The 22706-nt window shown below is 62.4% G+C and overlaps 1 protein-coding gene across 7 annotated transcripts in view; it reads left to right on the top strand.

Moving 5' to 3' along the window:
* FGFR4 (fibroblast growth factor receptor 4) overlaps positions 1 to 22414 on the top strand; it is a 28108-nt gene extending 5694 nt beyond the window's left edge. For 5 of the 7 annotated variants that reach the window (XM_068959161.1, XM_068959157.1, XM_068959159.1 and 2 more), the window contains 16 exons: positions 16696 to 16965; positions 17072 to 17161; positions 17382 to 17548; positions 17664 to 17787; positions 18092 to 18282; positions 18442 to 18580; positions 18703 to 18896; positions 19163 to 19308; positions 19690 to 19811; positions 19922 to 20032; positions 20222 to 20412; positions 20857 to 20979; positions 21065 to 21135; positions 21431 to 21568; positions 21644 to 21749; positions 21831 to 22414. In XM_068959161.1, coding sequence (XP_068815262.1) covers positions 16696 to 16965; positions 17072 to 17161; positions 17382 to 17548; positions 17664 to 17787; positions 18092 to 18282; positions 18442 to 18580; positions 18703 to 18896; positions 19163 to 19308; positions 19690 to 19811; positions 19922 to 20032; positions 20222 to 20412; positions 20857 to 20979; positions 21065 to 21135; positions 21431 to 21568; positions 21644 to 21749; positions 21831 to 21977 — 2330 coding nt within the window. In that variant the 3' untranslated portion in view covers positions 21978 to 22414. Of the gene's footprint in view, positions 1 to 13726; positions 13865 to 14597; positions 14821 to 16695; positions 16966 to 17071; positions 17162 to 17381; positions 17549 to 17663; positions 17788 to 18091; positions 18283 to 18441; positions 18581 to 18702; positions 18897 to 19162; positions 19309 to 19689; positions 19812 to 19921; positions 20033 to 20221; positions 20413 to 20856; positions 20980 to 21064; positions 21136 to 21430; positions 21569 to 21643; positions 21750 to 21830 lie in introns of those variants that run through there. The other 2 variants (XM_068959162.1, XM_068959163.1) reach the window with 2 other exon arrangements.
* The last annotated feature ends 292 nt before the right edge of the window (positions 22415 to 22706 follow it).

Genomic DNA, 22706 nt, shown 5'->3' with positions numbered 1-22706 from the left:
AATATTGTCTAATCGGGTATGTCCATTTTATTCTCTCTGCGGGTAACCCGGGGATTTTGGCCAGTACTGTTTCTAGCTGGGTGGATTGCGTCCAAAACGGAAAGATAGAAGTGGCATTTGATACCAAAAAAAAAAAAAAATCCTCAGAGGAGACCAGCCAAAGATGGAAGAAACAGGTTTAACTGCAGCTGCTGTTTCAAAGTACACAAAAGCCAGAGAGATTTCTGCCTTTTTGCCTCTGTGTGGGCACTTCCATCTGATGAACTAATGTAGCGCTCTCTGAGGCAGGCAGGAATGTGAAAAATTGAGCTATTAAGGAGGAACTTTAGGCAGACAGTTAAAACTCTTCACATGGTTTATGATCTGCTGCTTATGAGTACTTCTAAGTGATGAAAGCTCTTGGAGTCCAGTGAAAGCGTTAGCCCACAGTAAACTTCCTTGTTCCTCCCAGCAGCCCTCTGCTGGACCAGGAAATCTAGTACCTGCTGGATGCTTGAAGAGGATTTTAAGACAATGTATCTGCTTGTTTTTTTACCTCAAGGGTTTCTTTCTCTGTCATAAAAGCCCCCATAAGCAAAAAATTAATTATTCTAATTCTTTGCAAGCCATCTTTAGATACTGGTAGCACGTATGAGAAATGAGGCTCAATTATCCCAGCAGTATTCTCTCCCACATTGCGTAGTCATGTGGGAGGTGGAAAAGGTGCTTGATATCTAGTGTTATCCATCTGTTCTTTACCTAATTAGTGGGGCCCTGATCAATGGCTCCTTTTTATTGTGACTCAGGATGTGACAGTGGCCGGAGCCCCAGCCCCGGCAGGCTGGGTTAGTGGGTAGTTCTGTGTGGCTGATGTCTTCTATGAAGCGCTCACAGAACTGGAGTATCTACGTCCACATCTCCATGGCACAAACTGTTCCAGGCAAGTTTCGGAGCTTGGGCTATAATCGGGAGTTGTTCTCATGTGATGGGTGGCTCAAAGGGCTTCAGTCAGGATTGTTTTCTCCTGCTCGTTTTGCCCCTCTCTGAGTGCTATCAGCCATGCCAAGCTGGCATGCTGTCAGATTTCTTTGCAGCACAATCTACTTGTTCTCTCTTTTATAAAACAGAGCTCAGATTCTGGTTTATATCTCTGTGAGGGCTCTGGTATCTCTTTTTCTGTCATGTCCCGTCCCTAAACCTATCTCTGCTGGGATCTGACTGGCAGCAAATGAAGGTGTTCTTTTCTTCATAGAACAGCACCCAGATATTGTCTGCTTAAAGTTCCTCTAGGAAGCATCAGCTTGGGGTGCAGGAGTGCAGTTTAAAAGACTTAGTACACACACCTGTTTGCCAGAATTGCAACAGAGAGATCTTGACCTCTGTCATGCAGGGCTGTGGATGTGATGACTGTAGTGGATCTTCTGGCCTTTCATGCCTGTGTCCAGCTCTCTGTTTTGAGAGTTAAATGGCCCACTAGAGTCTGAAATCTCTCTGCGGTGAAGCAGCCAGATAGGGAAATGTATGCTGCATTGTGCTGTGCTTCTCAGTCTCAAAGATTACATTGCTCTGCATCCCTAGGGTGAATGTCTGAAACTTCTTTCACCTTAAGGAAATATTTCTTTGTGTGTGAGACTCTAAGGCAGAGCTGTTCTCCAGGGAGCTTGAATTTGAGGGTAATTAATGTCTTGAGGACAACTGCCAGGAGTTTCTCCTCTTACAGGCTCCTGTAGTGAGCTGTACTACCATGCTTGCTTATGTGGTATCTGTGACCTCCAGAACTTTCATTCCAGCTGGAGTTGTCATGTTACACAACACCATTGATCTATCTAGTACAACTATTGTTGGAAACTTTTTTTTTTTTTTTTCAGTTAACTGATACACTGACTGTAGCTGAACTACTTAAGGATAAGAGTTTAATATTCTCAATTCGCACTTCAACAAAGCTTAACAGAATGCTGCTTTGTGGAACTTGACATCATGTATAGTCTTCTCTGGCTTTTTCTTTAAATTGAAACGCTTCAAACTTACAAATTTAAGTATCTCTGCTACGTTCCATTATGAGATATAAAGGTCAGGAGAAGTGAAAATTTGGGAGAGAAGTGGGATTGCAGATGTAGTATAATACCAGGTTTGGTTTCCTAATGCTGAGATTTTGCTAGGCTTGACAGCGTGAGCTCTTCACAGGAAATCCGTATTAATTTTTAGAGATGAACAAACCTGTGTGACCAGGAAAACTTTTCTGGCTTAATGATTCCCTCACAGCACTCTTTGGTGACTGACGAATGTCTTAGAATCCAGCCACCCCGTCAGAGGCTTGTGACCTCCTTGCCTGGTCGGGATATTGACTTGCTGTTTCTCTTTGTTTAGCAGTGAACTAACGCATCGAGTGATTGATTATCTCACTTGTTTCTACCTCAGGCACCAAGTTGTTGGCTAGCTGTGTGTGTTAACATTGATGTCTGTTTCAGCTGGGAAGGGGTACCCCTGCAACACATGTAACATAGTACTGAACTCCATAGAGCAGTACCAAGCTCACATCAGTGGCTTCAAACACAAGAATCAGTAAGTAACTTTCTTGTTTAAGTGTGTTTCCAGCCTCGCTGTTCAAATCAATGGCTTAACTGTAACCTAAAATTCAGTTTTGAATGCATATTTCAAGCTGACTTGCAAGCAGAATAATAACGTTTTGTGAAAGCTTGCGCTGTTTGTTCTGAAGCAGATTCTCCAGCGCTGCTTTCTTCCGCAGCGCCCTCTGCAGACAGCTCTGGGGTGCTGCTGAAGTAGAAGTGCCCTTGAATTGCTTTTGGTCCTTGATGGCTGAGACCAATGTGGACCTTTGAAGTGAACGCATCCAGCCTGACACCTATTAAACACCGTTTCTGTAGCCACTAAGATTTTAATTTAGTTCAAGACTGGCTTAGCGGAGGTCTGCTTACCGTTCTAGTCTCTCTCGGAGTTGCTCGTCTTACAATTCGTGATGTAGTCAGCACGCTCTGGAAACCTAGACTGTACTGCTGAACTCACTCTCATGGTTAGTGAGTTAAATAGCAGGATCCTCTGCGAATATTATTGACCTGAATATTTTAGGCTGCTGGGGAGATAATTCGTGATACCAAAAATACTTATTTTGGACATCGTCAAAGTTGGGATCTTTAATTCCAGAGCCTTAACTAAGAGATAGTCAGTAGTGAAGCCAGGTTGTTTGGAGAGCGTCTTAGAAGAAAGAGCAACGCATTAGAAAACCCTGCCCAAAGTGCAGACAGACTCCTAGCCGAAATACTCAGAGAGGGTAGGGGGGAAAATGGACCCTTCTGTTGCTTACATGTGGAATAACGGCCCTGTGGCATCCTAGCTCTGTGGAGTGCTTGATAAGAAGACATATGCTCCATCTGTCATCCCACAAAAGTTTCAGCTCTTGGAAGAGCACCGCAGGAGCAGCGCATAGCAAGTATCCAGCCTGAATTCATCCCACTCTAGAAAGATAGCATCGAGGACATTCCCAACACACATGCACGCTGTTCACATTAAGGGCATAAACGTTCAAGTTTTTGGAGCTACACAACTCCTTCCAGAAAGCTGCTTCTGGACTTAGCTCTGACATTGTGGTCCAGGCCAGCTCCTGCAGTCTGAGAGGAGAGCACGGATGCTTGCTTTGTAATGGAAGTCTTTAGCTGTGCAAAAGCTAACTCTGCCGTGCTAACAGCGGCTGTTTGCGCACACATGCATGCCCACGCATGGAGGATAAGAATGCACTTGGGTGCTTTTCTGGCAAGTCTGTTGACTTTGCTATAGTAGGCCATTACTCCACTGATAGCAGTGTTTACAGCTGACAGATTTCAGAGCAGTTCTGACATTCTTTCTCCGTTCTCTTCTTATTGCTCCCTTGGATGTCCAGGATGCCAGGAGCAGTGTCGATTGTAGGACCGTTTCCACCACAGCAGTATGTTCGAGAAGAGTCAACTGCCCCAGGAGGCTACAGTTATTTCAGCCAAGACTTCTAGAGCAAGTTGCAGCGCTGTTCTTGGAGTTGTTGGTGGCCCAAGAACACACATCCTTTGCCAGCCCACAATGGTTTCATTATCCCTGTGGATAAGCAAAGCCCTGCCCTCCTGTATGCACCCGTTGAGCAGAACGGGGCTGAATCTGTCAGAAAAAGGATCCAGCTGGAAAAGACTTGCTAGACAGCAAATACTTCACTCCCTTAGAGTAGTTTTCATTGTGTAATTGCTTCCTGTAAAGGCGGGTGCGGTGTGAGAGGAAGTGTGTATCTGGAATAAGGAGGGTTTGGCAACAGGCTGGTGAAGGCTACCTCCTCCCTCACCAGAGCAAATGGATTCTTGCACCTGGAAGGCCAGCATCCCATGCTGGAAGGTGTCTGTTGCTGGAGGAGAGCTCCTAGACCCTAGCAAGCAGTGCTTATGCAATGTGGATGGGACACTGTGCAGGCTGCCTGGCTTTTTACAGACCTAAAATAGGAAATAGCGGAATGGCATCTCTTTTTGTGCCTCCTCTGGTCAGGTTTGTGTGCAGAATTTTTTGAGCCACTGCTTGCTGTTACAGCCTCTTGTAGTGTTGCAGCTGTCGGTTCTGGAGCTCTGTTGTCTAGGTCTAACAAGTAGTTACAATTTCTGTTGTACAAGCTGCTGCTAGTAGGAGTGGAGGGCTGAAAGAGGAGTTAGAGCTCCTGGCTCTCCAGACAGCTCAGCCCTCTGCTCTGAGGATTTCCATGTGGAAGGAAGTAACTGTTTAGCCTGGTTTCCTATGGAAACAGGTGTATGTGATCATTCACCATGTGTGTCTTTGTATCCCCTGTAACTTAAATCAACCCCAGCCTAACTTGGCAGTGATGGAGATCTCTAAGATCTAAATGCAATCAGCAAAGAAAGCTAAGAGTGAGATAAACTTATCGCTAACTTTAATTCTGTCAGGATCTGCATTGAAGTGCAGCATTTTCCCTTTTGCCACCGAAGTACTCTGGGGAAGGAGAGCTTTAAGGAAAAAAGGAGAGAATAAATCTGGATCCAGCGGAAAACTGTGGTATAACACGGTTGAGTTGTCAGCTGACCAAAAAACACTACAAACTCTCTGGAAACTTGCCTTCATTAGACCTTTGCCTAGACGCCACTTGCCCAGCCCTTCTCCATGAAGTTCTTACAGATTTGTGTCGCCCTGGAAAAAAGATGTTCTATATTTCAAACATGGAAATTGAAACTTAATGGTCTCTTCATGGTGCTAATGCATTAGCTCTGTTAGAAAAAGCCCTGGAAGGAAGGGCAGGCTTCTGCGACTGTTGTGTGTTTTGGATGAGTTCTTTAAACGTTTTACCCTTAAGCTAAGGCTTTGCCTGTTCTCTGCTAGCCTGCCACAAGAGCCATGTGCGTTGGACTGGCCTTATGTTCAGTGCCAGTGCTCCAAGTCGGACATCCCAGGGCTTTGTCCCAGCCTCAGTGCCTCCACGGAGCTGAGACTTTGCTAGCCCATGGCTATTCTCCTGCTGCTTTTCTTCCATGGGCCAGAAGAACAGCGACGTGGCTCCTCTCAGGACTTGCCTGGCCAGCAGGGCTTCATGGAGCTGACAGGAGTGTGGGTGATGGCTGCAAACACACTGTGCTGTTGGGGTGGGCTGAGCAGAGCTGCTGCTTCCCATGGCTTCCCATGGCTTCAGCAGCTGTTGGAAGGGCAGGCTGGGGCCCTTTACTCCAAATATTGTGTTCCAGGGTGAGCAGCTGACGCCCTCGTGAGGCTGAGAGCCAGTCTTTGTAGAGGCACTTCCAAAAACCAGCATGTGCACTGATCAGGTTAACCGGGGGAGAGAGAGTAGGATGTTAATCTCTGTATTTGGAGCGAGTGCCTTCCCTTCCCTGCTCCAGGGTGTGCGTATTCTTTGTTCTTCACCCTGCACAGAATCTGCTATCTTCCATTAGGATAGGCTCCTGCTGGTCTGGGTTTGCCTTCCTAATGTTTTCCAGTCTTGCACTACTGCTGAGGTCTGACCTTTGTCTCCTGCTAAAGAGGGAGCGCTTTTAAATCTTGCAAGTTGATCAACGAGCAAAAAACTGCAATGAACTGAAGGAAGCATTGTGTGCCTCGTAGCACTGGATGGCCTCCAACTCCGAACTCTGCTGCTTAGCTCTCGTCTCGCTGTATGAGGGCAGGTGCCTGCTAGATGTGTAATGCATTGACACCGAGAGGGATCCATTTCCAGCACTGCCCAGTCTGGTGCGTCACTCCACTGTCTGTGTACTGACAGTTTTGCCTTCTGTACCCAATGTTTATGTATCTGCTCTTTCCCTAAGGTGAAGCTCTCCAAATAGAGTGTTTATTACTACTTTTGGGTGCTGTGTCTCTGCTACAACCTGTCCTGGTTTTTTTGCCATCCTTCAAAGCAAAGAACAGGGTGCAGACACCTTTGAAATATTTCAGATGGGAGGGAGGCTTGTGTTCTAACCCACCTTCCTTGAGCCGCTGCTGTCGTCCCAAGGCACCCTGAGGTCCAGACAAAGCTGGTTAAGTACTTTCCTTCATGTTACTCTGGCATGTCAGTGTGGCCTTGGGCATGCCGCAGTCACTGAGGGGAAAACAGGACAGTCTGGACTTAGGCTGCTGGCACTTCTGCAAGCTGTTGTGTGGCTTGTGCTGGAAAAATGTCAGTGACTGTCTTAAGAGGCTGTGCCCGGATTTCTGGCCATCCCGTGGCAGCGCAGGAGCAGCGTGATGGCGAGGCTGTGCTGCTTCTGTCTGTTTGCACCATGCCCCATTGGAGCAGATTGTGTTCGCTTGCTCTCCTGCTAGATACAGTGTGCCAGATCTGAGGCTGTCCCAAAATAGCTTGTCTTGTACCCTGGAGTGTCCATGCACGTGATGGGCAGAGCAGTGTACCCCTGCATTGGGAGGGTGCCGCTTTGCGGATCCCCACTGCCCAGAGCCATTCCTGCGTGAGAAACCCTATAATCCAGGGCAGCTTGTGTGCCGTGGGCTCCAGCGCCCGTTCCTTGGCAGCCAGGGCTGGGGTGGAGCACAGAGCACCGGAGTCCTGGGAGCGGTGCAGGACTATACTCGGGGCTGAGGGTCATGCTGCCCTCGGCCCCCTGAGTATAGTGCTGGTGCGTGCTGGGAGGGACTGGTTGAGTCCTGCAGGCACTGCGTGTCTGGTCCACCAGGGCCACGTGCTTGCTGCTCCTGGCTGTCCCTCACTGAACCCTTCTGATCGGTCACAGCTGGGCTGCAGCGTTTCCTTGCCCTTAACTGGGTACAGGCACTCCCCAAGGCAGGTGCCTGGGGTGGAAGAGGCTCCTGGGCAGCCGGTGCCCTTAGTGCGTCCCCTTCTCCAGTGGAGGGACAGCTGGCAGCAGTCTTGCGGTGGCAGTCACCACCAGATGGCGGCCCTGCCAGCCACACTTGGTGCTGTGGTGGGTGTCCCACAGCCCACTCTGCTCAGAGACAGGCCAGCCCGTCGCTGTGCTCCAAACACAGACCAGCCTGGGTGCTGAAGTCCCTGGTGTCCCAGCTTTGCTGGGTGCATGCTGTCCTGATGGCTTCTCCAGCTGGCGGGCTGCTCTGATGGGGGCCCAGCAGCTTTCGTCCCCACGCAGCACCCAGCTGTGCCTGCTCAGCCAGCCAGGCCTGTGGCTCAGCCCATCTGCCAGGGCCTGTGCTCCGGTTGCTGCAGCGCATGATAGGACAGACTGTAGCCTTGCTGTGGGGCTGGAGCGACCCATGCATTAGGGGAGGCCAAGGTCTGAGTGTGGCTCTTGTCTGCAGCCTTTGATAGGCCTCCACTAGGCAGGCTGCACCGCAGAGCCCGTGCCGGCAAGCTGCCCCGTGTTGCTGCCTGGCTGCACGGCCGCAGCTGCCCAGCCCTGCTCAGCCTCCCTGCCCGGGGCCTCTGCAGGCAGCACCTTGCTGGGCCGGGGCTCTGGCTGCCTGCGACAAGGCTGAGCCCCAGCGCCTTCCGGGCTGGCAGGCACCGCGCAGGGCACAGAGCCACCAAGTAGCCACATCCCCCCGCGGAAGCACTGCCGTCCCCTGCCCATGCCGGAGCCAGCTCCTTGGAGCCTGCCAGTCTGAGGAGCCAGCTCATCCTCCGGCTCGGCGCTGGTGCTGCGAGGAGACGGCGCCGTGGGGCTGGGCCCCAGGTTTCCCCCTCATCGGGGGGAGCGTGGCCCTGTCTGCAGGCCTAACCGCTCCCATCCTTTTTGGCCCCGTGGTCTCCAGCAAGTAAATCAGGTGCAGATGTAGAGGCAGGGCAGGGCGCCCGCTTGCGATTAGGCCCTGGGAACACGAGGGTGGCCCTGTTCATGCCTCGCAGCCCCCCTGCTGTAGCCACGCGGCTTCCAGGAGGAGCCACAAGTGCCTCACGGAGGGCAGAGCTAGCGGCAAGGCTCTAGCTCTGTGCTGTGTCCCAGGGGCTTTGCAGGGCCCTACTTGTTTGGACCGCAGGGAGGGGGCTCCAGCGGGCATCATGGCTGTGCAATCCAGCTCGCAGGGTGTGCAGCTTCCCAAAGGGGAGCAGCACCCATCCCAGGCCCCCTGCACCCCTGTCCCTAAGCCTGGCGTGTTACATGGGCATGGCTGCGCCAAGCAGGGGCGGCAGGGATGCAGTGGGGGCGAGGCAGCTCGCTGCTTGCTCCCTGCCGGCAGCCTCAGTGCTGCAGGGCCAGGGCTGGCCGCACCGAGCTCCCCGCTGGGGCTGGAGAGCTGTTCCCGCCCCATCCTGGAAGGGAGGACAGAGTGCCCGTGCCTGCGGGTGCTCCTGCGCCAGGCTGGGGGCTTGGCCAAAGCCCGGGGTCGTGGTCTCGCTCACCCAGGAGCCCCTGCACCTGGCCCCACGCTCTGAGCTCCCCAAAGACAGCAGCAGGTTCATGTTTGCCGAGTTCTGCCTCGTTAAAACTTAACCGGGCTGAGTTGCGCCATCAGTCCCTCCCTGCGGGAGATAAGGATCGCCAGGCGCGCCTGAGTCCTCGTGGGGAGAGCTGCCCCGAGCCCAGCGCTCGGGCTGCAGGGCCGAGCGGGCTCTCGCTGGAGCGCTGGGGGAAAGCGGAGGGACGTGGCCGGGCTTGGCATGAGGCCGAGCTCCTGCCCTCGCCGCACAGCCCCCGCTCTGCCAAGCAGGCTGCGGAGCTGGGACGCAGTCCCCAAGCGCAAGTGCCAGGGAGCCCCTACACACGGTGCCACCGCATGCACAGTCCACGCGAGGTGCCCAGCTGGAAACGCCGGCACCTCTGGGCCCCGCGCCAGCGGAGGGCCCTGCACGTAGCCAGCACCCGCGGCAGGAGGGCGGCTACCGGCAAGGCTGGAGCCGGGCCTTGCTCCGGCATCCCGGCTCCCGGCCTCTCCGGGGCCGGCGGGCTTCCCCGCCGCAAGGCGCCCAGCACAGCCCCTGCCCGGGCTCGCCGGCTCCCTGCTGATAAGAAGGCAGCAGATTGCGGCCAGAGCTGTAAAGCCGCTGGCATGTCAAGGCCGGCGGGGCTGGAGGGAGCCAGGAGCCTTTGCACTAGGACGGTTGACCTGCTCCAGGGCCTCCTGCCCGCGGCTCCGCGCTCTGGGGCCGGCCTGTTCCCTCGGCACTGCAGGGCTCCGGTGGCCTCAGCACATGGAGTGAGCTTGCTCGGCCTTAGCATCCTGACCCCGTGCACGTACGGGCCTGGGGTGCTAGGAGCCAGGGGAGCCTGTGCCCCAAACAACGGCCGTTCAGGAGAGGCCAAGAGAAACTTCCAGGAGGAAAGAGCCCCCCGGGCTCCGGCCCCCCCAGGAGCCAGCGGGCCGCGCGCACTCCTGCTGGCCGCAGGTGCGACCGCAGCAGGAACGGCGGCGAGCGCTGGGGCCAGGCACAAGGGGCGGCTGTGTTCCCGCAGCCCCGGCTGCCTTCCAAGAGCAATATTGTTGGCACCAGGCAGGCTCCCTGCGCCGGCAGCGCATACACGGGCCTTTCATGAGGGGAGCAGGGATGATTTACTGCCTGGGGGAAGGGGCAGGGCGGGAGGATGAAGCGCCGGCGTGCCTGCCCCTGCGGCCAGCCCCGCGTGCGTGCTCGCTGCCGCAGGGCTCTGCACGCACGAGCAAGGCCGCCGGTCTGGCTTGGCGTGGGGGCTCACTGCAGGCCGACACGGGGCAGAGCGGGTGCCTCCGGGGAAGGGGAGGGTGCTGGGGGGACACAGGCGGTGGCACCGGGCTCTGAGCGCCAGGCGCAAGCGAGGGGAGGGTGCCCACGTCAGCTCACGCGGGAGGGAGCACGAAGACGCGTCACCGCGGGGGTAACGCCGCGACGGCGGCGGAGCCGCTGCGCCCCGCGTTTCGCCAGCGCCGCCGCCCTGCCTGGAGCCGCACCGGCGGCTCCCCGTCTGCACCGGACCTGCCACCTTGCTGCCCCGCGCGCGGGGCCCGCGGGGCCCGCTGCCGCCCTCCGCGGGGACGCGCGCTCTCTGCAGCGCCGCGGCTGGCGGCGGCAGCCGGGGGGCCGCGGCGGAGCGCAGCTGGGGGAGGCAGGGGCAGCAAGGGAGGCCGCTGGGGCAGGGGCGCACCCGCGGCACGGGGAGCCGTGCCGGCACAATCCCCCCCTTGTTGTGCTGCCGGCGGGGCGGAGGCCGCGGCGGCGCTGCCGGAGGCGGGCGGCAGGCGGTGGGCTGCGCTGCCGTGAAGGGCTTTTTGTTTGCCTTCAGTTGCTGTTATAAATCAAGGCAGGCAGCCCGAGCCCCCAGCCCAGCTCAGCCCCGCGGCGGGGGGGGGGGGGGGCCGGGCTCGCTGCCTGCTGCGGCCCAGCGCCGCGGCGCCCCGAGCCCCGGCACCCCAGCACCTCCCTGCCCCGGGGGGCTGCTCGGCCTCCTGCAGGAGGGGCTCTGGGGCAGGGCGCCCATGGGTGATGTGGGGCTGGGGGAGGACATCTCGGGGCCGGCGTGGGGTCCTCTTGCCCTGCCCCCGTTTGTGCACACCATCCTGGCCCGGGTACAGGGGGTCTCAGCTGGACGGGGTCTGGGGGCCGCGAGCCGTGTGCAGAGCCGGGCCAGCGGCCGGGCGCCGGCGGTGACTGCGGGCAGGGAGGAGCAGGCAGCCCCTGCGGTGGCTGGGCACGGCCGCAGGGCACCGCTGGCACCTCCTGCCAGGAAACGCGGGCGTCACGGGGCGTCCCCGCCTTCACCTGGGTGCTGCCCGCGCGCTCGCCTGTCGCCCCGCATGCAGAGCCCCTCGGGAGGCGCCCAGCCCCGTCCAGCCGCAGCCACCAGCAGACGTAGCTCCGGGCAGAGCCGCTGGGGCCAGCTCACGTCCCTCCGGCGGCCCCGGCGCGCAGGAGCGGGGCTGGGCGCAGCGATGCGCCGGCGCCCCGGCGCGGGGCGGGCTGCCAGGCTGTGGCTCCCGCGGGCGCTGCGCTGCGTGGCCCCCTCCCCGCGTCCCAGCGCTCCGCTGGGGGGGGTGAGCCCTTGGCACGCTCGCCCTGTGCTTTGCGCACCCTCCCGCAGGCACCTGGGGGGGATTTGCTGCCCTCCAGCCCCTCTGGGCCTGCCTGGCTCTTGCCCTCTGCAAGCAGGGGAGCTGAGCTGGGCCGGCTGCAACCGCTGGCTCTTGTCTGCGGGGGCTTTCCGGCTTCTTTCTGGTTTTGGTTCGGTTTCGGTTCGAACTGAGCTGAACCCAATGTTCTTCTGTGCTTCCGGCGCGCTGCAAGCTCCGCAGAGGCTGCGGCTGCTGCTCCGTGAAATTGATGTTCTCGTGCGCGTCACGCGCCGGCAGGAATGCCGACCGCGCCAAACAGCTGCCGGGCGCCCCAGGGGCTCCCGGCCCAGGGCCCGCCCTGCGCACCGCCACCCCGCGCCCCGGCCCAGCGCGCGCGCGCTCGCTGCTCCTGCCACAAACTGCCAAAGCCACCGTTGCAATGGCGCTTTGTCATGCTGGCAGTTGCCGTTTTCGCGTGATGAAGCAGCATGGGAAAAGCTGGGCCTGGCCCTACTCGCACGGCCCGGCGGGGTGGGGGTCTCGACCAGTGACGACCCTGTGGCCGCTCACACGAGCCGCGCCGAGCCCGGGCAGGCCGTCGGCGCCGGCAGCGCCGTGCGCGGTGCTGCCACGTCTCGCCCCAGCTCAGGGCGCCTCTTGCTGCAAAGCAGACGGGCGGCGAAGCAGAGGGCGCTGCAATAAGGCACAGCCCGGCGGCGCGCGAGCGGGGGGCCTGGGGCCACATCCTGGCTGGGCGCCGAGGGCCCCCGTGCCCTCCCGCCGGCAGCGGGAGAGGCCGCGGTGCCCGGAGGGGCCGAGGCTGCCTCGCCGAGCGCGGGGTGCCGCGCTGGCGGCCCGAGAGGCAGCGGGCGCCGGGCACGGCGCAGGCTGCGGCCGCAGGGGAGCAGAGGCGGCGTGTTTATCGGTCGGATTAGGGCCCCTGCGGCCCTGGCGCGCGGCCTCGCTCTGTTTTACAACAGTCTCTTATGGCTCTAATGAGGGTCACGGCCACTTTATGGCACCGGCAGCGATAACGCCGCTACTAATTGCAGCAGAATTAGCGAGCAGGCTGCTTGCTAGCGAGGAGCAGAGACGGGCACCGGGCAACGCGCTGCGCTGGGGACCGCTGCCGCGCTGCCCTCGGCATTTCCGGCTCCCCGCTCGCTCCGCCGGCCGGCGGGGGAGAGCAGACGCGTCCCCGCTGCCCGGCGATCAGAGCAGCAGCGGAGGAGCGAAGGGGGCGGACGCGGCCTGGCCCGGCCCGGAGCGATGCGAGCCCAGCGCGCACCCGGGAGCAGCCCCGGCTCTTTCGCAAGGGAGGAGGGAGGCCAATGTGTTTCCCGTCCAAAAGGCTCCCCCGCGCAGCCAGGCGGGCGGGAGGCCTGGCTGGGCCTTCCCCGCTGCGCGTCCTGCCCGGCTCCCCGGCCGGCCTGGGGACACCGCTCTGCAGGGTGTCCCTGTCCTCGCACCACGCAGACGGGGGGCTGACGTCCTGCCCGCAGGCGCTGCATCCTGCCCGGGGACGGTGACCGCGTGGGCGCCGCGGCTCCCCACTGATGGCCTCGGGGCAGCCGGGGACGGTGCCCGAGGGCCACCGGGGCGGTGCTGACCCTGCGCGCCCGCCCTGGCTGCTGCCCTCCCGCAGCGCGGCAGCGCCTGGGTGCTGGGCCGAGCTGGGGCTGCTGGAGGAGCCGTGAGCACGGGGGGGGCCCTGGGGCCGGCGCAGGGCACGGCCAACAGGCTGCGGCACCAGGGCAGGGGCCTGGAGCCGGGGGACAAAGCCGGCCCACGGCCCATGGCAGGGCAGGGAGGCCTGGGGCGGCGGGGGCCGCCACGCCGGGCGCCGGGGATGGCACGCACGGGCAGGTGCTCCCCCAGCCCGGCCGCGGCCTCTGGGGGTGACGGCGGCGGGGACCCCGCGTCCCGCTCGCCCGGGCACGGGCCTCGGCTGCCCGCCTGGAGGGGGATGACATTGTCCCGTCCCCGCAGCAGCGAGGGCGGCCCCGGCCCCGGCCAGCGAGCCCGGCTGAGCCCGCTGCCGCCGCGGGGCTGGCGGGCGGGCCCGGGGCAGGGCGGGGCGGGGCAGGGCGGCGCGGCGGGCCCGGCCCGGCCCGGCCCGGCCCGGGGGAGGCGGCGCGGGCGGGCGGGCCGCCCCCGGCGAGGGCCGCACGCGGCGCCGCTGTAACCCGAGCGCTTCCCTACAAAGTGGCCGCGCCCGCGGCGGCGGCGGCAGAGCCGGGACGGCGCGCACCGAGGGCGGCGGCAGGAGGAGGCGGGCGGGAGCGGGCAGGCGGGCGGCGGCGGCGGGGTGGCCGCCCTCGGCAGCCGCTGCGCCCGCCATGGGGCCGCGCTGCGGGCCGCCGCGGCGCTGAGCCGCCCCCGCGCCCCGACGTGAGCGGACTTTGCCCGGGCCCTCCCCGCGGCGTGCGGGCGGCTCCGCCGAGGGAGCCCGTCAGCGCCGGTAACGACACCCGCGACCCCCTTCCCCCGGCCCCCCCCCCCCCCCGCTGTGCTAGGGATCCCGGTGCCCTCTGCCCTCGGGGCTGTCCCGCGCCTCCCCAAACCCCGGCTCCCGGAGCCCTCCCTCCCCCTTCCGCATGCTGGGACACCCCCCCCACCCCCCGTCCATTGCACCCCCTGATCCCGGGATCCCCCCCCACCTGGGGTTGTGCCTGGCCCCAAAACCCTCTCCCTGCCCGCCCCCGTCCCTGTCCCCTCTGCCCTCGGGGCTGTCCCCTCCTTAGGATTTGTGATCCCCCCACCTCGGTGTGGCCCCAGCACCCCCTCCCCCCCCCACCCTGATCCCGGGGCCCTCTACCCTCGCGGCTGTTCCCGGGGTCCCCTTCACCTCGGGGCACCCTGCCCCTTGCAGCTGCAGGTCCCCCTTGGCTGGTTAGACCTGTCCCCAGCACCCTGGCCAGACGGGGGTCAGGGTCTTGGTCCCTGCTGCTGGCTTGCAGGGCTCAGGTCCCTGTGCCCACGTGGGTTCCCCCCACTTATGTCCCCCCACACAGCTGTCGAGGGTTGGAGGGGGCTTTGCCCCACTCAGTCCCCCCCCCCGCTGTGATGATATGCTGTGGGGACTTGAGTCACCCGGGTGCCCCGCAGCGTGTCCCCCATGGCACTCCGAGCAGGGCTAGGGCACAGAAGTGACATCCCTGTCCCTCCCCACGAGTCCCAGCTGGCCGGGGCTGCGCGGGGGTGGGAGCTGGCTGCCCGGGTCCAGGGCACGGCGTGAGCAGCCGCCGGCGCTGCTGCTGGCTCCCATCACCGTGCTCCTGCCTGTCCTGCAGGGTGCGAGCCACCGCGCCGGCGGGGCCTGGAAGATGTGGCTCCCGCTGCACATCCTGCTGGGGCTCCTGCTGGCAGCCGCGGGGGCTCGGCCAGCCGCTTCCCAGGGCAGGACGCCGGAGCCAGGTACGGCTGCCGGGAGCGCAAAACGGGGCTTGCAGAGACGGGACAGTGGGACTGGGGGTGCTGCCCTCCGAATGCGTTCCCAGACCCTGCAAGCTGGGCAGCAAGGCCTTGGGGCTGGGGGTGCTGGTGCTCTCAGCACCTGCTCCGCATGCCCTGGGCACGCGGAGCCGCACAGCTCTGGGGGGGGGGGGGGGTGCGGCTGGGGAGCAGGGGGCACCCGCGTGGCTGGCCACACGGCGCGGGAGGTGCTGAGCCCTCGGCTGGAGGCTCTCCGCAAGGAGTCGGACCGGCTGCGGAGAGGCTGCCGGGTGGGGTGGGCCACCCCACGTTACTGGGACTCGGGTTCGCTCGGTGGACGAGTGCTGCGGTGCGGGATGCAGTGAAGGCCGGCGCTGTGGCAGCTGCGCGTTACTCGGCAGCGAGTGGGACTGCCCAGGCGGCGCAGGACCCACGCCTCTTGGGGTGCGCTGGGATGTGTACCGGAGAAGCACACGAATGCAGAGGAGCAGAGGCCCGGCTACCCCTCGCCTTGTCTCTGGTGGCAGAGCAGATGTCTAGGCAGCCCGTGGGTGTGTGTATGCAGGACCCACAAAGGCGGTGACCAAGACACGGCTCAGCTGCTGGCTGCGTCTGTGGGAGGGCTGTGGACGGGCAGGTCCCATGTAATTTGGGGCCTGGCTGGGCAGGACTAGGTGTTGCTGGGCCACTGGTCCTGCTTTCCGCAGTCTTTGCGTGTTGGTTTGGTCCCCAAGGCGCCAGCACGCAGACAGTGAGGTTGCAGTCGGTGTTTGCTGAGCTGGCGGTTGGGTTACTTCTGCTCTTGATGTTCACATGCGATGGCTGTTAGCTGGGCAAAGCCAGGGCTGGGTTCCCGGCTGCGCTTGGGCCACGCGGACGTGTTGCATGTGACATGCGGTCTTGCAGAGTACGGTCTGCGGACACGGCTTCTGCACTCGGTGCTGTGAGTCTCTGGCTCCAGGTCTGCTTTTTGCAGGCTCCTAGCATGTCCCGCAGCCAGGGCTGTGCCGTCCCCGCAACGCGGCCCTGGCCCAGCCTGGCTGCTCCCGCGCTGGGCTGGCTGGGTGAGGGTTGTCTTTGCCGTGGTTTTGCTCCACGGCAGGCTTTGGCTCTGGAGCTGGCTTTTGCAGCAGGGTGGGAGCAGAGCATTCCCAGGGAATGTGGGTCCGGGAGCCAGCCCTGAGCCCTGGCTCCCAGCGGAGTCAGGGCTGGCCCAAGCAGCACCGAAAGGGACAGGCAGGGGCACGAGCGCAGGCTGCACCTGGCCGTGGGGAGCAGCAGCCCCAGCGCACGGGAGGAGACGGTGCAGGGCATGGAGAGCCCGGCCCCAGCAGAGGGGACGCGGGACAGCGCGATTGCAGATCCCGAACGGCCAAGTGGGCCGGGCCCGGCAGGAAGGGCTGCCGCGGAGCGGCAGACCTGGGGGAGCTGGGAGGGTTTGACACCAAGTGCCCCCGCTCCTGCCTGCGGCGAGGCCAGGGGTGCGGAGGAGCTGGGGAGCCCCTGCACTCGGTTGGTGCCGAGGGACGCCCGTCCTCCGTGGGGCAGAACGGGCTCAGGCACCCCCGGGGCAGGGAGCGGCCCCTCTAGAAGGGCTGTGACATGCGTGGCCTTGGACAGGGACATGCCAGTGCCAAGCAGGCAGCCGGGAAAGCCTCGTCCCGCACCTGAGGGCAGAGTCCAGCCCTCACCCGTGGCCGCAGCCTGGATGGGGTGGTGGAGCCGGGTGCCGGGCCCTGCGGCGCCGTGTGCTCTCCGCACCGGGGTGGGTGTGCGCCAGGGGCCCTGCCTGCAGGGGCATGTGAGGAGGAGTGAGCTTCGGACCTGGTGCTCAGCGCGTTTCTCCTGGGCTGGCAGAGATGTTCGAGAGCCCGTTGCTGGAGTCAGAAGAGGAACATCTCCTGCTGGATCCTGGCAATGTGTTGAAGCTGTACTGTGATGCCAACCACAGCAGTGCCAGTGTGGTCTGGTACAAGGAGTCCAGGCCTCTTGTCCCAGGGGGTCGCATCCATCTCCAGCAGAGCCTATTGGAGATCACGGAGGTCGCCTACGAGGACTCGGGGCTCTATGTGTGCCGGGCACGGGCGACTGGGGAGATTCTGCGCAACTTCACCATCTCGGTTGTGGGTAAGAGCCCAGGCAGCGCCCAGCCCGCTGCCTGGGGCAGCCATGGGGAGGAGGGCACCCCACATCCCAGACGGAGATGTCCCTCTCAACCCCTCCTCCTTTGCAGACTCGCTGGCATCTGGTGATGACGATGAAGACAGTGATGGGGATGGTCCCCGCAGAGACCGGAATGAGGAGCCCGTCTACGTGCACAGAGGTGAGTGCTGCCCTGGGTAGCGAGCAGCTCGGGCCATATCCAGGGTCCGGCCTGCCCCAGAGAAGGGTTCTGCAAGGCAGGGCCTTGCTTTGGGCTTCGGTGCCCCCTGCTCACAGCACGAGGGGCTGGGAGCAGCTCAGCCAGGCTCCAGGCTGCCCCTTGGCCCCTGAGCTGGGACGTGTGCCCTGTCCTGCTGTGCATTCACCACGTGTCTCCCCAGCACCCTACTGGACGCATCCGCACCGGATGGACAAGAAGCTGTACGCGGTGCCCGCAGGGAACACAGTCAAGTTTCGCTGCCCAGCCTCGGGCAGCCCCAGCCCCAGCATCCGCTGGTTTAAGAACGGGCGTGAGTTTCGGGGCGAGCACCGCATCGGAGGCATCCGGGTAAGGGCGTGGGTTCCCCCTGCGGTGTCAGCCCATCCTGGGGCCCGGCTCAGCAGCAGCTTCGTTCCCCTGACCCCTGCCATCGCCCTTCACTGTGTCCACTCTCTCTCTGCAGCTTCGGCACCAGCACTGGAGCCTGGTCATGGAGAGCGTGGTGCCCTCCGACCGCGGCAACTACACCTGCCTGGTGGAGAACAGGTTTGGCAGCATCCGCTACAGCTACCTCCTGGACGTACTGGGTGAGCGCTCTTCCAAGCATGCTGGTGCTGGGTCTCTGCTCATGCAGGGCTCTGGGAGGGGCACAGGCCCATGGGGAAGGTGGCAGAGGAGTCTGTTCATGTCCTCGCTGCTTGAGCAGCCCATGTGTCCCTGGAGAGTCCTGAGCACCCAAGGGACATGGGGATGGGAGACCAGGCTTGGGGCTGCACTGGTTCACTGCCAGGTCCTGGGAAGGGCTTGCCATGGCTCGAGGGCTCACAGAGGACAGCGAGGGAGGCAGCAACAAGCCCCTGCCCCAAGCGTCGTGTGCTTTCTTCTGTGCAGAGAGGTCCCCGCACAGGCCTATCTTGCAGGCCGGGCTGCCTGCCAACACCACGGCCCTGGTGGGCAGCGACGTGGAGTTCTTCTGCAAGGTCTACAGCGATGCCCAGCCTCACATCCAGTGGCTGAAGCACATCGAGGTGAACGGCAGCAGCTACGGTCCTGATGGTGTCCCCTACGTGCAAGTGCTCAAGGTAATGCCCAGCCCTGGGAGATCAGGGCTGAGCCACCTTGCAGACCCGGGGCTGGAAGTGCCTGGGACCCCAGATGCCCCCACCGAAGTGGTGACGAGGGGGTTGCACAGAGCCTGCCTTCGAGGAAGGGTGCTCACGCTCTGTCCCCCTCCCTGGCAGACTGCGGACATCAACAGCTCAGAGGTGGAGGTGTTGTACCTGCGCAACGTCTCCATGGAGGATGCCGGCGAGTACACCTGCCTGGCGGGGAACTCCATTGGCCTCTCCTACCAGTCAGCCTGGCTCACCGTGCTCCCAGGTGAGGGCAGGGGCTCCCGAGACAGCAGCACGAGGCTGGTGCGGGAGCGGGGGGCATGTCGGGAAGCAGGGGCCTGGGTGTGCGGGGACCATGGCTCAGGATGACTCCTTTGCTCCCTCTAGAAGAGGACCTGGAGCGGGAAGCTGAGGCCCCTGAGGCCAAGTACACGGACATCATCATCTACACGTCAGGCTCGCTGGCTGTGGCCATGGCTGTCATCATTGTGGTGCTGTGCCGGATGCAGACCCAGCCAAGCAAGCAACCCCTGGAGCCCATTGCTGTCCACAAGCTCTCCAAATTCCCGCTCATCCGGCAGGTATGTGCCAAGCGGGAGCCCTGGGAATGTGGGGGGCCGGCTCTGCTAGTGCCACCTGCACCCGTCCCACCTTACTGTGCTGCCAGCCTTCCCCACTGCCCTCAGCCCCTGCGATCTCCCTCGCCCCATTGCTCTGAGTGAGGGTGTCTTCCGCGGCACTGCTGGATCCCTGCGTGTCCCTGCTGTCCTCAAGCTGGGAGCCCTGGCTCTGTTTGGCCCCAGAGCACAGGGACGGATGGCTGAGGTCTCCTGCACTCTCTCTGCAGTTCTCCCTGGACTCCAGCTCCTCCGGGAAGTCCAGCACATCCCTGATGCGCGTCACTCGTCTCTCCTCCAGCTGTGCCCCGATGCTGGCTGGGGTCATGGAGCTGGACCTGCCCCTGGACTCCAAGTGGGAGTTCCCTCGAGACAAGTACGGTGCTGCACAGCACAGGGGAGAGGGAGGCCTGTGTTTGCGGGCTGCTGTCTGCAGCCAGCCCTGAGACCAGCAGCTTGCGGGCGCTGGATAGGGAGGTCTCCTGGCTGGCTGGCTCCCTGTCAGACTGTACCACAGACCTGTGCGTCAGGGCTCCCTGTCACCAGGGACCGAGAGCCAGCACCGCTGTACCCCAAGGCTCTGCATAACGAACTGCGACAGCCGCAGCTGGTGCCAGTGCTGGGACTCTGCACTCGCCCCAGCCCAGGCCAGAGAGGGGCAGCCGCGCCGGCTCTGCCCCACGGTGTCGGGCTGTGCCGTGGGGTGGGCAGCAGGGCTCTCTGTGCGCGTGCTCATACATCCATCTCGCCCTGCTAGGCTGGTGCTGGGCAAGCCCCTGGGAGAAGGCTGCTTTGGCCAGGTGGTGCGGGCAGAGGCATACGGCATCGACAGAGACCGGCCGGACCGAGCGGTCACTGTGGCTGTCAAGATGCTCAAAGGTACGCATTTCCTTGTGGCATCCCAGGCAGAGGTTGTGGCGGTGCCAGGCTGCGGGGCCAGGCTGCGGGGCCACCCCAGCTAGCACAGTGATGCCACCCTTCTTTCCCAGACAACGCCACCGACAAGGACCTGGCAGACCTCATATCTGAGATGGAGATGATGAAGCTCATGGATAAGCACAAAAACATCATCAACCTCCTGGGAGTCTGCACGCAGGATGGTGAGGAGGGGGCTCTGCAGGCAGGGCTTGGGGGAATGGGGAGGGCAGGCACAGGGATGAAAGGGGGCAGGTTGTGAGCAGAGCAGGGGGACTTTGGGGGGCCCAGGGTAGGTGGGCTGCTGGGTGGGCAGGGACGGGCGGGAGGGGGCCTGGACGGCTGGGGCTGAGCAGTGTGGACACCCTTTCCAGGGCCGCTGTACGTGATTGTGGAGTTTGCTGCCAAGGGCAACCTGCGCGAGTACCTCCGGGCCCGGCGGCCCCCGACACCTGACTATACTTTCGACATCACTGCGATGCCTGAGGAGCAGCTCTCCTTCAAGGACCTGGTCTCCTGCGTCTACCAGGTGGCCCGTGGCATGGAGTACCTGGAGTCCAAACGGGTACGGCTGGCACAGCCCATTGGGGTGCCTGTGCCTGCAAAAACCTTGGGGAGGGCACAGTGCTGATGGAGGAGCTGTGTGTTTCATGTCCCTGGTGAATTCACTGTCCCCTCTCTGTTCTCTGGGAGGAACCCAGCCACCTCCTTCAGGCTGTCCAGAAGCTCCCAGCCACATCCAGCAAAGCTCAGGGCAGCATCTCGGAGCTCCCCCGAGAAATATCTGCACAGGATGAAAGACCTGTCCCACCTCCTGGTTCTCTTCCCCAGATGCGCCTGTCACTGCAGCCAGCCCCGAATGGGGGTGACCCTGATGTGGGAGCCTGGAGGGGACTGGTGGGGCCATGGGAAATGGGAGGTGTGTGGTGGGTCAGGGTGTGCAGAGGGGACACGCTGAACCAGAGGTGCTGTCTCACATCTCCTGTGGGTGACGGTCCCTTCCCGGCAGTGCATCCACCGTGACTTGGCTGCCCGCAACGTGCTCGTCACAGCGGAGAACGTGATGAAAATCGCTGACTTCGGCTTGGCCAGAGATGTCCACGACATCGACTACTACAAGAAAACCAGCAACGTGAGTGTGGTGGGGGACTGGGAGAGGGGAAGGGACAGGGACGGGGGCCCGTAGCCACGGCTAAGCAAAAGGTTGGTTCTTGCAGGGCCGCCTGCCAGTGAAGTGGATGGCGCCGGAGGCCCTGTTTGACCGCGTCTACACGCACCAGAGTGATGTGTGAGTCCTGGGGACTGAGGGCTGCTATAGGGTGTGGGGCAAGGTAGCTCCATGAGGCTGTGCCCGCACTGGAGAGCCCCCATAAAAAGGCAGGTGGCACCCCACAGGAATAGCAACGGCAGGGCACATCTCTCCCAGCGGTGATGCCTGGCTCTGCGGGTGTGTGGACCTGCCACCCTCTCCCGTCCCTTCCTCCCTCGGTGCTGCAGGGTGTCGGGGGGGCAGCGAGGGCCCTAGCTGCGCAGGAAGGGGCCGAGGACGTGGCTGACCTCCCCCTCCCTGCCTGTGATCCCAGGTGGTCCTTCGGGATCCTGATGTGGGAGATCTTCACCCTGGGGGGCTCACCCTACCCCGGCATCCCCGTAGAAGAGCTCTTCAAGCTGCTGAAGGAGGGGCACCGCATGGACCGGCCGTCCAACTGCACCCACGAGCTGTGAGTAGCGGCCAGGTGAGGTGGGCAGGGGCCGGGGCCGCGGCGTGGCCCTGCTAACGCGCCCTCGCTCCCCAGGTACATGCTGATGAGGGAGTGCTGGCACGCCGTGCCCTCCCAGCGCCCCACCTTCAAGCAGCTGGTGGAGGGGCTGGACAAGATCCTGGCGGCCGTCTCCGAGGAGGTGAGTTGCAGAGGGGAACGCTGCGCATGGGCAGCGGGGCAGGCGGCGCCGGGTGCTGACAGCCCCATCTCTCTCCTGCAGTACCTGGACCTCTCCATGCCCTTCGAGCAGTACTCGCCCTCCTGCGAGGACACCACCAGCACCTGCTCTTCGGATGACTCTGTCTTCACCCATGACCCGCTGCCGCTCGCTCCCTGCCTCTTCACCTACCCCAGCGTGAGGACATAAGGGTGGGCAGGGACGGGAGATGCCGAGGGTGCCGCCGCTCTCGGGGGCAGCGGATCTGGGCGTGAAGCGGGTGCAGGGCTGTTCCCTGTGGTGCATGGGCAGGGGCTCCCTCTCCCCAGGGCCTGGGGGGTCTGGGCTCTTCCCTGCCCGGCCTCTGTCTCTGCACAACGCCTTCAGTCCTGGCTGAGACCTGCAAAACTGGGCCTGGCGTCGCAGGGCAGCATGAACCAGTGCCTCTCTGGGACAGGCACTGCCCCGGGGCCCCCGCAGCATCACCCGGGCTTTGTCTGGCGTTGCTTTGACCGGACGTTTCGATGGAAGCGTCTCTTGGCGGGAGCCCTGCTGCCTGCCTGGCTCCCGCCTGCCTCTGTACATAGCCATAGAGATGAATATTTATGTACATGAAATATCGACCTGATAAATTATTTTTTGGAATAGACCCTGGTGCAGTTTCTGGGCTGCTCCTGGTGGGCGAAGGAGCAGGCAAGGGTGAGCAGGGTCCAGCCAAGCCGGGAAGGCAGATCGCGGGCTGCCTCCTCGCTGCAGCCCAGCCAGCGCAGGGGCTGCGTGCGCTCCCAGGGGCCCGGAGGCAGCGCCACAGGTGCAGGAAGCAGTGTCCCCACGCTGGTGCCTCCAGGCCCGCTCCTGCACAAAGCGCTGGGGCATCTGTTCCCCATTAGCCGCTGCTGCACTAAGCCACCGTGAACTCCGCTACCAGCATCGCCCTGA

The sequence above is a fragment of the Struthio camelus genome, chromosome 13 (genome assembly GCF_040807025.1).
Source record: "Struthio camelus isolate bStrCam1 chromosome 13, bStrCam1.hap1, whole genome shotgun sequence".
Taxonomy (NCBI): Eukaryota; Metazoa; Chordata; class Aves; order Struthioniformes; family Struthionidae; genus Struthio; species Struthio camelus.
Note: the sequence above shows the minus strand (reverse complement) of the source record. Positions and strands in the feature narration are given on the sequence as shown.